At 39.0% G+C, this 16,741-nt stretch overlaps 1 protein-coding gene across 1 annotated transcript in view; it reads left to right on the top strand.

Annotated features, from left to right (window-relative positions):
• Positions 1-435: 435 nt before the first annotated feature.
• The window catches only part of tep1 (telomerase-associated protein 1), a 38,322-nt gene continuing 22,016 nt past the window's right edge, over positions 436-16,741 (top strand). The window contains exons 1-25 of the mRNA XM_079651360.1: positions 436-599; positions 1,153-1,631; positions 1,779-1,970; positions 2,073-2,222; positions 3,422-3,586; positions 3,673-3,810; positions 4,250-4,321; positions 5,207-5,331; positions 5,621-5,778; positions 6,258-6,367; positions 6,542-6,620; positions 6,818-7,004; positions 7,451-7,769; positions 8,707-8,859; positions 9,053-9,124; positions 9,430-9,551; positions 9,750-9,815; positions 10,384-10,527; positions 11,547-11,838; positions 12,834-12,955; positions 13,420-13,533; positions 13,733-13,850; positions 14,003-14,191; positions 14,922-15,109; positions 15,204-15,345. Coding sequence (XP_079507486.1) covers positions 1,155-1,631; positions 1,779-1,970; positions 2,073-2,222; positions 3,422-3,586; positions 3,673-3,810; positions 4,250-4,321; positions 5,207-5,331; positions 5,621-5,778; positions 6,258-6,367; positions 6,542-6,620; positions 6,818-7,004; positions 7,451-7,769; positions 8,707-8,859; positions 9,053-9,124; positions 9,430-9,551; positions 9,750-9,815; positions 10,384-10,527; positions 11,547-11,838; positions 12,834-12,955; positions 13,420-13,533; positions 13,733-13,850; positions 14,003-14,191; positions 14,922-15,109; positions 15,204-15,345 — 3,894 coding nt within the window. The 5' untranslated portion in view covers positions 436-599; positions 1,153-1,154. The remainder of the gene's footprint in view (positions 600-1,152; positions 1,632-1,778; positions 1,971-2,072; positions 2,223-3,421; positions 3,587-3,672; positions 3,811-4,249; positions 4,322-5,206; positions 5,332-5,620; positions 5,779-6,257; positions 6,368-6,541; positions 6,621-6,817; positions 7,005-7,450; positions 7,770-8,706; positions 8,860-9,052; positions 9,125-9,429; positions 9,552-9,749; positions 9,816-10,383; positions 10,528-11,546; positions 11,839-12,833; positions 12,956-13,419; positions 13,534-13,732; positions 13,851-14,002; positions 14,192-14,921; positions 15,110-15,203; positions 15,346-16,741) is intronic.

Raw genomic sequence — 16,741 nt, 5'->3', positions numbered from 1 at the left:
ATGCGCTATTACGGTAAAAAAAAAAAAAAAGGTACACAATAATTTCTTCCAATCAGCGCTCTCAATTATATTATATATTTGGCATAGGCTGTTTTCATTTTCTTTGTAAAAATTAATCATTCTCATTGTTTTTATGTACGCACCATTTAAACAAAAGGAAATTATTAGTTTTTTGTACTTCGCACTTTCGCTTCTTCCTGTGCGCATTAGACAAGACATTACGGTAGTGTCATCATGTCATAAGCATTATCTTACCTAATAATTAAAAATGTTTAGTTATTAATATTCTGACATTTGATTTGATTTATAGTAAGTGGTATTTTTTCCAGAGCAATCCCGTCTTCAAGCGTCTTTTTATTCCATTATTTGAGGGTAGGCATCGATACAGGCGTTATTACGGTAAAGAAATTCGACCAATCAGCACTCTCAATACAACTACGTCTCAGAGGCAGCTGCTCGGATGTGATCATTTCCAGTAAACCAGTCATTTAAGCTTTCTAGGCTTCAGAAATTCCCTGTCACGTTGCAGTAATATTAAACGGTGACATTATACACAAGAAGATACGTTTGTCTGGGGAGTTGACATTCAGTTCTCCCCGGTGAGTTTCTGCTTTAAGTCTGGGTGTGTTTACGCTTACTACCACGCCTATTAAAACTATTCCTGTATACAAAAAAGTAGCTCTGTATAGGAACAATGTTGACTAATAATGTTATGTATTGCACTTAAAAGCATTGGCTGTCTGGATATTGCAGTGGCGATATGGTTTTCCTTTTTGATAGTTACATGCCTGGTTTCTACGCAGTTTGTGTCTTTATACTTTTTATGAATATATTTACAACAGTACTTTACTAACGTAGCTCTTGAACAACCTGAAACTTCTTGGTATTTTTGTTTTATTTATACATGCATTATGGTGGCCATGGAGTCTTATGAAACTCTTGGGCTTTCTGCTGATTGTTTCCAGACTTTGTTCCCTTTTTTTTATCAATGCATTCAGTGGCACAACACACCCTAAACTGCAGTAGTACAAACCTTGTTCAAACAGTGGAAGGAATGCTGCTGAGTTGCTTCTTTCAGGACTTAATGCCATGTAGGATTGGGAGGGTTTGTGTTTGTAACAGCCTTTGACCCTCTGATGGATTTATTTGCAGGTATGGAGGCGCTGACTTTGCGTCAGACAAATGTCACCCAAGGAGAGCAGCAGCAGGCCACATGTGGGCGGAGCTTGTCCTCCAACTACACTCCTCCAAATCTGGAGAATAAGCTACTGGCCTCCACACTGATGCCCAAACCTTCCTCTCTCCAGCCCTCCTTCCTGTGTTCCACTTCCTCCTCCCTTATCTCCCCCTCTTCCTTCTCGCCTTCCTTCACCTCTCCTCTCCTCAGCACCGAGAACCAGCTTCTTACGAGCAATTCCTTCGGCCTCTCTTTCCCCCTCACCTCCTCTACATATCTCCGTAATGACTCTCTGCTCTCAAAATCCCTGGCAAGCAGCGCTCTGTCTAAATGCTTTGCTTCTTCATTCCTCCCTCCTCCTCTGGGTGGAGAACAGAGCAGGGAGGATGGAGCTGATGAAGCCACGGAGGAAACCTCGGAAGTGACGCAGTCCTCTTCGGAAGACTCAAGTGTGGTACATGAGATATTCTTCATTTATTTTACTTCTGTGTTTCATTAGTCTTAGCATAAAATGAAAGTACCTTGTATGCCCTTTGACAACATTGTTGATGCATCCCATTCAGCGGTATTCTTGTTTTGACATTTGTCTCCACATCTGTAGTATTCTGAGGAAGACAGTGATTCGTCGGAAGAACAAGAGGTAGAGGATGATGGGACAGCCATGGAGATACCTGTTCTTGGAATAGAGTTGGACAGCCAGGAACTTGAACAAACTATGGTCATCAAACAGGAGGAATTTGCTGAGATTGATAGAGCAAAGGAAAATATTGAAGAGAAGCTGAAAGATAACAAGGTAGGAGGAACATGGCATACCTGTGTGCTTCTTTTATATGTTTATTTATGTGACTTTAAGCCCGCAGAGAGATATTTCATTGTCTTTCTATCCGTTCCTCAGTATCTGCTGCTGAACCTGGTGTGTTGCTCGCTGGTGAATAAGAGCAAGGCTCCGGGTCAGAATGAGTGGGACTCAGAGGACAGCGTCTGGACCAAGATCAAAAACCTGGCCAAGGACATTTCTGACTCCGACCCCCAGTTTCTTCTCAAGGTGCGGATGCATGTCTGTCTGTGTGGGTGTGTGCAGGGGTATGTACTGTATCCCAATGCATCTTTATTTGGTTATCATGGTAACAAATCAAGGAAATCGACCCAGAATAACACGCAAGAAATGTTTAGAAATGCAACACTTTATAGAAATAGAAGAAGATTTTGCTCATGCTTTGATTTTTATTGAGTGATCAATATGACAGTAGGAAAAATGCAACATGACTTAAGAACAAAATATCACGGGCTACTCTGAAATATGCATGTACTTTTTGATTTAAAGTTATTTCATATTTAAACCGTTGAGTTACTGGTTCAGTATCTTGTTCTTTCAAGTGATTCACTTTTTCCCCAAAAGCTGTGAAAAAAGTTAGATAAACGTTTGGGACAATATGTCATCAACAATTTCAAATCCTTGCTTTTTACCTGGTGGAAAACACAAACACAAGTTTTAAACACATTTCTTTGGTGGGTGAGGCTTTTTTGCTGCCTGCCAGCCTTATCTTTTCAATCAGTATCTCCTTGTAAAACCTCCTCGATGCGTTCAAAGTGCACCACAGCACAGCAGCTTGAATGGAACATCCCATAATGTCTTTTATGATTAATCAACATCATTTACAATATGTGTTATTTTTAGGTTAGTGCAACTCCAGAAAACATTAACCTCTACATTACCACAGAGCCTTTAACATAGTTATTTATAGTTGTCATAGTTGGGTTTTTAACTCTCGCTTTTGATCCTGAGTTAATTTAATTTAATTGTTCTCGTTCTTATTCTTTTGTTTATATATTATTTTTTTCTGTCAAAAATGTCGTTATATATTTTTTTACATGTTATACTATTTTTTAATAGCATTACAAATAGTAGAATATTTGTTCCTTTTCTTTTTACAACTTTATTTCTCTCATTTTGTTTATGTACTCACCATTTATAACAAAGCAAATTATTTGTGTGTAAACCTACTTGGCAAACCATATCTGATTCTGATCAGATTTAAAAAAATTGATTTAACATTTTAATTTGTAACACGATATTATCACTATGTGCCATATTTGTTGTTGATTGTTGATTGTTGTATTATCTTCCATAAAACAGGCCAGTGAAATTTATTCCAAGACAGGCAGCAACCAATATGACGGTAAAGGGCAATAATCCTTCTCAATAGTTAAGTATAATGTGGTGTTCTTGCTTTTATCATTCAGGTGGCAGTCTACACCCGTCAGGAGTTGAACATCCGCATCACAGCGAACTTCTTACTGGCTCTGGCCGCCAATCAGCCCTCCACCAAGCCTCATGTCCGCAGATACTTCTGTGCTGCCGTACAGCTGCCCTCTGATTGGCTGGAAGTAGTCAGGATCTACAGTACAGTAAGTCTTAGTGACTGTTTACTGTTTGGTGGGATCTGGATGTGTCAGTTCTGTGAAATCTCACCACCATGTGTGTCCGTCTCCAGTGCTTCAGCCGCTCCCTGCCGATGTGCCTGAAGAAGGCGATGGCTGACAAGTTCAAGCAGTTCAACGAGTATCAGCTGGCCAAATACAACACGCGCAAACACCGCTGTAAACACAACCGCAAGAGGCAAAACGTTAAGGTACAGAAGTTTTCATTCAGTTCAATATGAAAACTAAGGTTTAACCAAACTAAACTCAACTTATGGACAGAAATTGGTTCGTCAGTATAATTGTTTCTCTGCTTTCACTGTGGTAAAAAACAAAGCAGGACACCCACACACCTCACACCTTATGCATATTTATTGTTGTTATATAAAACAGTTTTATTTTAACTTCTCTATGTTTATATAAGTTATTTAAATGTATTTTGTTCTAAAATGGAGCAGTTGATACATAATCCAATTCCCCCCAGGAATAAATAAAGTATTACTCGTTCAGAATCTCCTTCTAAAAAAATATTGAAACTTCATGTGGTTTTCTATTATAGTGCAATGGACTACTTTCTCTTAATTAACACTCAGTGTCTTAAATATCCTCTTCATCACTCCATGGTCTGTTCTACGTATCTTTGATTTCCAGAAACCGACTGCTCAGCAGATGAAAAAGTGGGCGAACTTGCTCAGAGCAGATACTGGCCTGCTGGAGAAGATTGTAAGTCAATGTTCAGTACTTTACTTTTCTATTGTGCCACTAGTGTGTTGGATGTTTTACACTTGTGAGTTACTTAAGTGTCTTCTTCGAGGAATACTTCACCGTCTTCTTCGAGGAATACTTCACCAACAAACTGACCATTTGTAAACCAATTACACATGTTTCTTGAAGAAAAACAAGATTACAAAACCAGAGTATAAAACCAGATTACAAAAATGGAGAAAAGTCGTGATGAATTGAACTAAAGGAAGGTTGCGTTTAACAACAGCAAAATGTTTATTAAAAAACACATTTGTCGTATAATCATTACTTCTTAAACACATGCATTTTCTCTTAAACCTTACTATTTGAAACAATTTAGCATAACGCACTTGAACAGACACGCTACTAACTGTGGGAATACATATTCAAAAGTATGTTTTTTTCTAAAATGGAGGAATAGTGAGCATATCTTTCAGTGAATGAGACTTGGATCACACAGTACACGTTGTGTTAAGTTTGTAAACTGATGTTTTTATAGAGTTTTCTTTTGTTTAACGTGTTTCACTTAAATTGATCAAGACTTTTTCCTTGTTAATTGATCGTGTATTCACTGTGTAGTCATGGTTTTAAAAACATTTTTTCTTTTAAGCATTCAATAATCTTTTCCTATGAGAAGCATTTCTTTACGTTATGTTAGAAGTGGGGGTTATCTTGATGTAGGTATTTTCAGTTCACATACTTTGCTGCTGTGTTTGCAGATATCAGTTGAGTAGAGATTGTTCAATTAAAAAACTTTTTATAAAATGATTTATTCCAAACATCAAGACCCATCTTCTTAGTGTTTTAGGGCAAACCTTACCACATGGATAACTCTATTTTATCCTTGTTTGTGTGTGTGCGCAGTTGAATGTAAAGGACGGCAAAGCGGTGGTGGATAAAAAGCAGAGCGAGTTCAGCATAAAGAAGATGATCAAGAAGCTTCACATTAAGGAACCGGCTGAATATGTTATGGCCATTCTGGGGAAAAAGTAAGACACACAAACACACACTGATGACTCACATAGTTACTCCTACATTAGTATCATTCATTACATTTGTTAAAATACTTATTAGCAGACACTTAAAGTGTACAGTATTATGAAAAATATGTATATAAAGGTATATTTGAAATCCTACAGTATCATATAAATGCGCAATAGAGGGGTTAAACGAGGAGGGGAGAAAAAGGGGGAATGGGTAAGATTTTGTCTTAGGCCTTTTCTTGTAAAACTTGTCCTGCTTCCACTTTAAAATGTGATCTGGTTGTGTGGGTTTCAGGTATCCTGCAGATGCCAATATATTCAACCGCAGTGGAATAAAGGGCTCGTGGGACAGGGAGAAAGCCGGGAAGCGAATGAAGCTCAAAGAGCCGGAGACGTGGGAACGGCTGCTCAGCCGGGAGGGGAACAAGGCCGCCACCTGGGAGAAACTCATAGGTACACGCGCGCACGCACGCACGCACGCACGCACGCGCGCACGCGCGCACACATTTATTTTACATTCTGTTTTTATCTTACCTTACTCCATTTAAATGTATATAGTTAAATTCCTAATTTTTCTTGCACTGTTGTGTCCCTTATAAATGCGTATTTCTCAATGATATGATAGGTCGCGTAGTAGTAGTAGTAGTAGTAGTAGTAGTAGTAGTAGTAGTAGTAGTAGTAGTAGTAGTAGTAGTAGTAGTAGTAGTAGTAGTAGTGTGTGACTTAATATTTTCTTTGCCAAAACTACACTGTAGCTATCTTGCATGTGTCTATAAAGCCCTTGAATGTAACTGGGTTTGAATACCATTTTTAAATGAGAATTTAAAGCTGTATCTATGCATTTGAAACACACACACATATGCATACAGCACAGATATATATTATCCAACATGTCTATCATCACACTGATGAATAATGTCTCTACTGTGCAGACAATAAGTCTGTTCCCTTCATGGCCATGCTGAGGAACCTGAGGAACATGATCATAGCAGGCATCAGTGAGGCTCATCACAAGAAGATCCTCAGCAGACTGACCAATAAGGTGAGATCCAACAACATGATCAAAATCACTTGGTAAAAGGTCAAAGAAAACGGTGTTATTCAAACTGATGAATAGTTTTAGGTCGTTTTTGTGTTTTTCAGTTGCTTGTTATGTTTCTTTTGTAATTATATTTGAGTTGTTTCAGCAACCGTTATGTTTCCAATGTGTTTACAGAAAGCAGTCATTCAGAGCCGTCAGTTTCCCATCAGGTTCCTCGCTGCGTACAAAGTCATCATGGAGATGAATTCTTTGGGTGAGATACATGTACTCAAGTCTTTACTGAAAGTCATTTTTGTACTACTGCTTTTTTATGGCAACATTTTTAAGACATGGCACCACATTCCACCTTCCACACTACAGGACAACTTTAATGAAGTTTAGCTCTGACATGCTGCAACACATACAAAACTTTCACTTATTCCTCTTTGCCTCTCTTTCCTCTACCCAAAGCGTCAGAGAAAGCAATCCCACCCGTTAAAGAGATCCTGAAGGGCATCCTGAAAAAGATTCCCAAGGGCAAACGCTTCGAGAGTCAGGACTGGGACACGACTCCGAAGAGCCGGCTGAGGGTGACGCTTGGAGTGCCGTTTATCTATCGACTATACAAACTGAAGAAGGAGCAGCTCCTGAAGGCCAAGTAAAGAAATGTCTTTACGTTTTTCTACGATGATTTCCTAATGTATTAAATGTTATATTTAAACGTATAATTGTTTCTGTGGCTGATGCCAACACTAGGAAAGATATTGCAGTACTAGTCAGCAGCATTTAAACATTTGAAAGGAAATTAAAAGTGCACATTTGTTAAAAAAAATGTAAGGGAGTACTAAGAATAACAAAATAATTATAATTCCCCTGTAAAATGCAAAATCAAACCTTTAGAGTAGTCAATAATTCAATGATATTTGGTGGTCAAGTCAAAAAACAACCTTTTTGAAAGAAAGTGTGCACAGTTTTTTGCTGAGATTGAACATGTGTTTCTTACATCAGTTAACAAAGACATCAAACACAATTTGAGGTCTGCGTGCATTAAAAACAAAAGTATATCCAGTTTTATATTAAAGCTCTCTGTGTCTGTGCATCCAGTCAGAGTCAGGTAACTCTGGTTCTGTTGGACCGGTACCGTAAAGCTCTGGAAACGGCGGTCCAGATCTCCTGTCGTTTCAACGTGCCTCCGCTGCCCGGACGGACCCTGATCCTCCTGTCCTGTGACATACCGGAAGATCGTGAATGGAATGAGAAACCGGACTTCTGCCTCCCTGTTGTTGAAGAAGAAGAAGAGGAAGAAAAAGAGGAGAAGGAGGAAGAAGAAGAGGGGAAGGAGGAAGAAGAAGAAGAAAAGGAAGAAGAAAGGAGCGGAAGGAGAAAGAGGGAGAAACCTCCGGTTGACAAACTGACTGCTTCTGTGAGTTTTCTTCTGATTAGCAGTAACACGTACACTGACATATGCATTACATTAAAGGTGGGGTAGGTAAGTTTGAGAAACCGGCTTGAGATACACTTTTTGTTATATTCCATGGAATGCTCTTAACATCCAGATAGCAATGAATATCTGAAGTGCTTTGACAAAAAATCCATGAAAAAATATCATCTGTGGAAGCCGTGGCGCTGTAAAAAGTACGACCAATCATCTGAGCCGGCCCGGCTAAAGTAACTGGATGGCCTACCTGCCTGTCAGCCTTCCATCTGTGCACAAACTTATCTCGTGCCCTCATTGGTCATGTGCACGTTCGTGTGTGTTGGAGGACGGGCTCTGTAAGGAAGTGGCAGATTTTTCCCGGTTGTGTATTTTCAAATTGTAGCGCACTCGAGCTGGTTTCTCCAAAATGACCTACCCCACCTTTAATGCGTATACATACAATATCTTGTTTTTCATTTATTCTATTTAAGTTTTGCCAGTTAGAATCGGAGGAGGAAACCCACGACCCTCAGAATATTTTTGCACATTTGTACAGAAGCTACCTCTCTTAATATATTCACAGCTTTCCACTTTTCATAAGAATACTGTACATATTTTATTGTATTATTCTGAGTATTTTTTCAGAGTATACTGTACCTAGTTTTTTGGTATATCTATATTTAATGGAAATAATGGTCTAGATCTTTAATGTTATAAGTTTTTCTTTAATATTATATATCATATTTTTGTGTTTTTCTTACCATATATCTTCTTAAACTGTGTTTATGTATGCACCATACTCCAAGGAAAATTCCTTGTATTTGAAAACCTACTTGGCAGTAAACCTGTATCTGTTTCTGATTTCTGAAATGTATATTTAAAAACCCTCCCGTAGTGAATTCGCTTGTTTTTATTATCAATCTCTTCCTTTTTTCGCTCTCAGGTTATGGAGACGGCAGCTTTGCTCTCTCTGATGATCGGCAGCAGTGCTGAGGACAGTCAGATCACTCTAGTTAGTTATTCTACCTTCAAGAAAGCCGAGCTGAAGTCTGATGTTCTCCTGGATAATGTCAGGAGTGTGATGAAGCAAAGAAAGGTGAGGACTTCTTCTCTATTGCATCATTCTTAGGAGTGATGTGAATAAGTTAAACAAAGGTAATAACTATACAGTGTCAACAAGGTTGGATACAACTGAAATATATCCTTCTAAAATAAAGATGGGCAGTGTTGTGGAGGAAGTCTTTATTCATTGTAATGTGCCTTTAATAATGATTACTTCTCTTTAACAGACATTATCAGATACGCCATATGAAGAAAGGGAGACATTTAACATCAGCAAAATGATTCCCAAAAACAATAAGGTTAGTGGATATGTAAATATGTATTAACATGTTTTATCTACATAAAACCAAACTTTTAGAAGTTGTTGTGGTGTTGCAAATACACAGTACTGTCTTCATAGTAGATACATTTGCTTTTAGAAATGTACAGAGCTGCATGTCCTAAAGTCTGAAAATGCTTGCACTGTGGCTCTGCAGCTTAATGATACTTGCTGAGCCATTACCTGTGTTAAGACAGTTTGGATCAAAAGTGAAAGAACCCTGGTTTTGCCCAAAACACGTTGCTTTTTTGTGATCCTGGATCTCCCATGCTTTCTCTATCTCAGGTGGACAACATCATAGTGCTGTGTGACTACTGGATGAGTGAGGAATTAAAGTGGGCCATCAAAAGATACAGGAACGAAATAAACAACAACGCTCTCATTGTGGAAATCTTATTGTTACAGCGGTAATGCTCCACTTTCCTGCTGTAGCTGCTAGTACTCATATATCTCACATACAGTATTGTGAAGCTAACTTTGCATTCACAACAATCACAGGTGGACCTTTTAACCTGTACCAATTCCATTTTATAACAACATTCTTCAGCATAAGGTCATCTTCAATGTTTCTTTCTTTTTTTATATCTTGTATTTTCCACTTGCAGAGAGTCAGACTTCTGCCCTGAAAGAAACTATGTGAAGCTGGTAGGCTTCAGTGAACAAATGCTGAGGTAAAATCTCTTGTAGCCCTTTTCTATTCTCAAAAACAATTCAATAACTCTTGACTGTATGAATGTAAGAAGGCAAACTCTTGGCTTTCTGGTTATGATAACGGTTAAAACTATTTTGCCAAAGTTGAGAGAAGATCAGCAGTCTACGTAATTTAGGAATGACTCACTTTTTTAAGGCAGTTAAAACCACTTACAAGTAGGCTACCTCAAAGCAAAAACTGAAATGTTAAAAATGGTCTAGCACGTAATCCCGAGTAAAACGGCAAAGTGTAATTTTTCCCATAATTTTGTAAGATTTGTGAAACAAGAAACAGTTATTAATGAGCTTTAAAAGTTCTGAAAGGTAGATGCTGACTTATTTGAAACGGAGCAACGCTAGCTGGTTCCCTCCATCTTCAGTCTTTATGCTAAGCTAAGCTAACTAGCTGCTGGCTGTAACTTTATCCTACCAACCTGAACGTGTTATTGCAGTTCTAATAAATCTCTCCCCAAAAAGACAATAAGACTTTATGTTTAACTTCTTTTAACCTATTATTGATCGTTATGTTTCACTTTCTTTAACAACCAGGTTTGTGGCAGAACGAGGATCATCCAGGCTGCTGGAACATGTGGAGCATTTAGACAAAATGTACAACGTCCCACCACCAGAGGGAGCTAAAGGCCCTCAGACCGCAGACAACGTCGTCCAAATACCAGCCAGCCCCAAGTCAAGGTCAATTTCTTTTATTTGGGGGCAAAAAGAAAATATCACCAGTTTTATTTTTAACATTGAAAGCCAGTAGACATTGCCCTTTCCTGCCTTTTTCCTCACTAGTTTTACTCCAACTACTTCCTCTCTGTCATCTTTAAACTTGGAGCATTAACACTATCTATATACTTATATGTAACCTACATGCAAGTATGTCCCATTTTATGTTTGCCGCACCAGAAATCTAAAGGTTTTTTGTCATTCCCTATTAAGTGTCTTTAAATGCGTAGAAGCCTCTCAGGTAAAAGATAATGTAATTAACCTTTTTTGATTTGTGGTAAAGAACCAAATCTGAGCAGTATCCATTATCAACGATGATGGTCATTAGATCTTCATTTTTCCTGCTTTTTAAAAAAGAAAAGAAAAAAGAGGGCCTCTAAGAATCAAATTAAATTACGCTGACATTTCCCAGTTTTTCCTGCTGGATTGAAGATTTAAAGGTCCCCTATCATACTGTTTTTCATCAATATATTATAGGTCTCAGATATATACAAAACATGTCTCTGAAGTGTTTGGCTCCAAACACCAAACAGATCATTGCAGCATTACCCATAATCCCCTCTGTTTCAGCCCTGTTTAAAAAGTGCTGATTCTCTGTCTGTTACTTTAGATGAAAATAAGGAGCCCCTCCCCACGCCCCTCTGAGAGATACAGTATTTGGTTACAAAGAACACAATGGTGCATTCAGGTGATAAGGGGGGGGGGGGTTACCTTGGTTGGTGATTGGCTAATGGTTACACAAGACAACACATCGTTATGACATCATAAAGTGGCCAAAATCTGATCAGCTCATTTTCAGACAGGTTTTAATATAAATGGATCAGGACAAAAAGAGAGAGAATCTTTTTTTCTCGGATACTTTCAGAATCTCTGTCCACAGAGGGGACACATGTTGATGTAGAAGAGACATGAAGAAGTGGATTTTGCATAATAGGTGACCTTCAAAGTTATTTTCTAATCTCCTATGACTCTTCTTTTCACAGGTGGCGAGGTGTGCGTGTGTTTATCTCCTCCACCTTCAGAGACATGCACACCGAGCGCGACATCTTGGTGCGCGGCGTGTTCCCGGAGCTGCGGCGGCGGGCGGCATCACACTGCCTCTACCTGCAGGAGGTGGAGCTGCGCTGGGGGGTGACGGAGGAGGAGTCGGACCGCGCCGCCCAGCTGTGCCTGTCGGAGGTCTGTCGCAGCCAGATGATGGTAGCTATCCTGGGGGAAAGGTACGGCCTGGTGCCCCCAAAACCCGTCCTCCCCGACCTGCCGCAGCACCGCTGGGTAAGACTTGTGATATGACATGGAGATAAATAATTAGTATGTGGAGATGGTAGTACAGACTATGTTTATTTAAATGAATTACTGATGCTTCATTCAGGAAGGTGCATTTTTTTCAGAAAAAAAAAAAAAAATCCTCATATTATTTACCAGGGAGCCTTGAGTTTATTTATTTATTGGTTAAAACAGATTTCAATTCAATTCTTCACATCTTTAAATAAAATAGAATAAGTTAAGATCATTATAAGTCATTAAAGTTAAACAGAGGGAATAAGATAAACAATTGAGACTGGATGAATAAATATTAACTACTGTAATCCCAATCTTGATGGCGTATTAAAATAAAGTGTGTTGTGGAACCTGCAGCATCAATTCGTCCAATAAATATAATATATTTCTTCAGAATCTGGATTGTTTGAAAGTGAAATGTCCGCTACTACCATTATTTAATTGTATATTTCTAATTTTGTGATATAGGGTATGACAAATCTGTCTTCTTTTATACATTTAAGGAAAACAAAATGTTTTTGTTTTTTTAGATGATACATTTAATTTAAAGGTGGGGTAGGTAATTTTGGAGAAACCAGCTCGAGTGCGCTAGAATTTGAAAATACAAAGCCGGAAAAAATCTGCCACTTCCTTACAGAGCCCCTCCTCCAACACACACGAACGCACACATGACCAATGAGGGCTAGAGATAAGTGTGTGCACAGATGGAAGGCTGACAGGCATGTAGGCCATCCAGTTATTTTAGCCGGGTCGGCTCAGATGATTGGTCGTGCTTTTTACAGCGCCACGGCTTCCACAGATGACATGTTTTTAATGGATTTTTTGTCAAAGCACTTCAGATATTCATTGCTATCGGATGTTAAGAGCATTCCGTGGAATATAACAAAAAGTGTATCTCGAGCCGGTTTCTCAAACTTACCTACCCCACCTTTAAGGTATCTTTTTTTTTTTTAAATAACAAAAAGCCTAATTTGTTTCTCTGTGTGCAGCTGGCGTCGGCTCCGGCAGATCTGTCCATCACGGAGATGGAGATCCGTCAGTTCGAGGCTCTTTACCCCGACACAGCCCAGCAGAGGATGATGTGCTACTTCAGAGATCCAAACATCAACAAGTAAACCATCACAATCTGTCTAAACACTTGATGACCTCAGAAATGAATCTGCAGTGACGCAACAACAGTGCAATTACTATTTCATGTTTGATCTCAGCATTTTTTTGACTATTTTTCTTGGCTTTATACCATAAATCCGACCTTTGTTTCAGCTAGTGGTTGTCTTTGGAGGCAGACAGAATTGCCTAGTGAAAAATTGCTTGTTTTAAACGATTATTATGTAATTATATTTGATAGCCAATACATTGTACAATACACTTTCACTTCAGAATGATAGATTAAAGCGAGAAATGTGTTTATTGCCACCTAAGATGCGACAATTTAAATGACTTTGTGACCCCTTCCAATTCCAACAAACCTGAATGAATAGGATGCTTTTTGTAAAATATTTCTGAACATATTCAATGCTGCTATACTACACATTTAAGTCATTATGTTTGAATGTACTCTTGGTTGTTTCTCAGATCAGTTCCAGTGGCTTGGAGGTCTGACTTTGTCGCTGAATCAAAGGAGGCTGAGTCTAAAATGGCCTATCTGAAGAAAAGGATCCGGCAGAGTGAAGTCAAGGTCACTGAAAAGTGAGTAATCTCTCTAATACAATAATAATTCAATATACTTTTAGAACACCACTCAATCATCAAGGGCTTTTGTTTTTAAAACTCTTTTTATAACGACTGTGACTTTTCAGTAAAAAGTTGGCATTTTGAAATTCTGAATTCAAACCACTAAAACATCATTTTAAATGTCTTACAATATTCTATTGTTTTTCTGTCATAGTTACTCATGTGAGTGGGGAGGCGTTGTGGATGGGAAACCGTATCTGAAAAACCTGGAGGACTTTGGAAAGGCCTTGCTGGAAGATCTGTGGATGGCTGTTGTCAAGCAGTTTGTTGAAGTTAGTCACTATGACCAGTAAAGAAGTTTAGCCAGTATTTCTACTTTTACCAGAGTATTTTTAAACATGAGTATCTGTACTTCTACTTGAGTAAAGGATGTGTATACTTTTGCCATCTCTGGTTAAACACCACATTATCCTCCATGTGTCAGGAGGATGAGGAGGCGGAGGCTTCGTTGGATGTGAAGGAGCAGGAGGTGCACCAGGGGGCGCTGCAGAGGCAGTTCTTTGGCCGGGCGAAGCTGCTGATGGCGGCCGGGGAGATGGTGGAGCAGAGCCAGACCAAAGGAGGGCTGTTGGTGGTGGAGGGGGGGCCCGGAGAGGGGAAAACTGTCTTCATGGTAAACTTCCTAAAACAATTGTCAATCATATAAATCATGTATCATATCATAAAATAGTTTGTACTTAATTTTGTTTCAAATATTTGTATTGAGAAGAAGCATACAAGTGTAGGCAATAGTACAGACTTCTTTGGGGTGGAAATCATACTTCCCTTTTTCAACATAGAAGACAAACATAACAGCCAACAAGAAATAATAAAGAAAAAACATTACATGACAGGAATACCATACTTAATGACATACAGAGTGTTTGTACTGAATTTTTTAAATAAATATGATGGCTTGCTTGTTGTCCAAAATATCTTAATGTAGGAGAAACACTAAAATGCTTGATTATTATCACTCAGCCAATTTTTTTTTTTATATTTCTGCAACTAACAATTATTTTCCAGCTATTTTGTAGAATTTTCATAATTATAGTTTTCTTGAAAAAGATGACAAGTCCGGAACAGTAGAAAAAAGTGAAAAATAATGTATAAAAAAATCCCTTCAATAGTTTATCAGAATCTCAGATTACATCTAAAAATCCCCCAAAAAATCCTTCCGAAAGCCTAAAGTTAAATTTCCATTAATTAAACCAGATTTCTTTTTTGTATTCCTTATTTTGTAATAACCAGAACCAGAGAATTTTCCACATTGTCTGCCTGAAAAACTCAACATTATAAACAGGTTACTGTGTTTAAATGATCTGCATGTTATAAAGTTTCCTTATTAATTTCTCCCTACACAGGCCGCTCTTGCAGACAGCCTCAGGACTGGAGTCAACTCGAGGAAAAACTTTACCTGTGATGTTATCTCCTACTCTACAGCTGCCAGCCAATCAGCACGCTCCGTGGAAAACCTGCTGCGCTGCCTGGTTCAGGGGTTGAAGAAAATGAAAGACACTGAGGAGGAATCGCCTCTTCCCCATTCTTACAGGTAGAAACATCTTCAATTGTCCCTGAAAACTTTTACAGGTACGGCTGAACTTTTGGCACTTACAGCTACTGCCTTTCCTTTGTTTTCATCACAGAGATTTGCTGTCTGAATTTGCCTCGAATTTGAGTGACATGAAGAAGAAAAAGCCTCTGGTGCTGCTGGTTGACGGGGTCGATCTGGTCCAAGATGACAGAGGTCAGCTCAGCTCTGATTGGATCCCACAGCAGCTGCCAAAGGTCAGTCACATGGAAGGAAAACTGACGGAAAACATAAGCTGTGTCCCAATTGGAGCCAGCCTCGCAGTCCGCGGAGGACCCAGCTTGGGTCCTCCGCGGACTGCGAAATGAGACGGTCTACAGAGCATGTCCTTGTACGTCACCGGCAGTTACCCCTACATTTTGCCGCCCCCGTCACCTAGCAACCAGCTGCAGTCACAAGTGCCGGTAATAATTTCTGACACTAGGCAAAATATTTTCAAACTGTTTTCAAACTGTTTTCAAAACTGTTTTCAAAACTGTTCAATATGGAGTCAGATCTTGCTGTACTTATTTTGGTGTTATGTTTAAATTATTTTCCCGAGGTCGCAACAGGCCCCCGTGAAGAGGGCTTCATTCTCCCCGCGCATCTGGATAAATTGCGCAGTCTGCTCCTTGCTCCCTATCAAAACAAAATTGTTGCAGTAAGATTTGTATAACAAAAGCAGTTAAATAAATAAATTAGCTTTATAATGAATCCCAACAATATGAAAACCAAACAGGGTTTAGAAATATTTTCACTTCATATTATTTTATGTATGTAATATAAAGAAGACATCTCCAATTGCCCGTATATTTAAATACACAAATTAAATAGGTTTACTTTTCTTTCATGTCGTTTACTATTTGGGTGAGTACATTTAAAAACGAATCCAGCTGAAACCGTTGTAGCCGTTGATGGAACGTTACAAGCCTTATTTTTTTTTTAAACTCATTCGTCACCGTCACCCGTTGCATCCTGGGATATGGTAGACCGCGGAGTGTACATCAGATGTATCCTCTAAATCTGGGGAAAGAAGGCTGCATTTGCGGGCCGCATTCGGAGGAGTCTTGTCTGTTTTTTGAATTGGGACAGCCTTCGTTTGGCGGAAGTGACGTATGCGGACTCCGAATGCATCCTCAGGAGGATGCGGCCGCTGAATTGCGACACAGCCTAAGTATTCTAGTGAACCTACACTAACACTTCCTGCACTAGTTAGGCTTTCCATCCATCAGTTTTTTGTTGTAATTTAAAGGTCCCCTATTATACTGTTTTTCATCAATATATTACAGGTCTCAGATATATACAAACATGTCTCTGAAGTGTTTGGCTCCAAACACCAAACAGATCATTGCAGCATTACCCATAATCCCCTCTGTTTCAGCCCTGTTTCCAAAGTGCTGATTCTCTGTCTGTTACTTTAGATGAAAATAAGGAGCCCCTCCCCACGCCCCCTCCCCACGCCCCTCTGAGAGGGGGGACTTTCAGAATCTCTTTCCACAGAGGGGACACGTGTTGATGTAAAAAAGACATGAAAAAGTTGATTTTGCATACAGTATGAGCTTGTTTCACTTCCTGCAAAAATACCTCCACTTCAACCTAGAGGTTTTTTTATAT

Source organism: Notothenia rossii (assembly GCF_949606895.1).
Source record: "Notothenia rossii genome assembly, chromosome: 9".
Classification (NCBI taxonomy): domain Eukaryota; kingdom Metazoa; phylum Chordata; class Actinopteri; order Perciformes; family Nototheniidae; genus Notothenia; species Notothenia rossii.
This window is presented reverse-complemented; position numbering and strand designations above follow the sequence as displayed.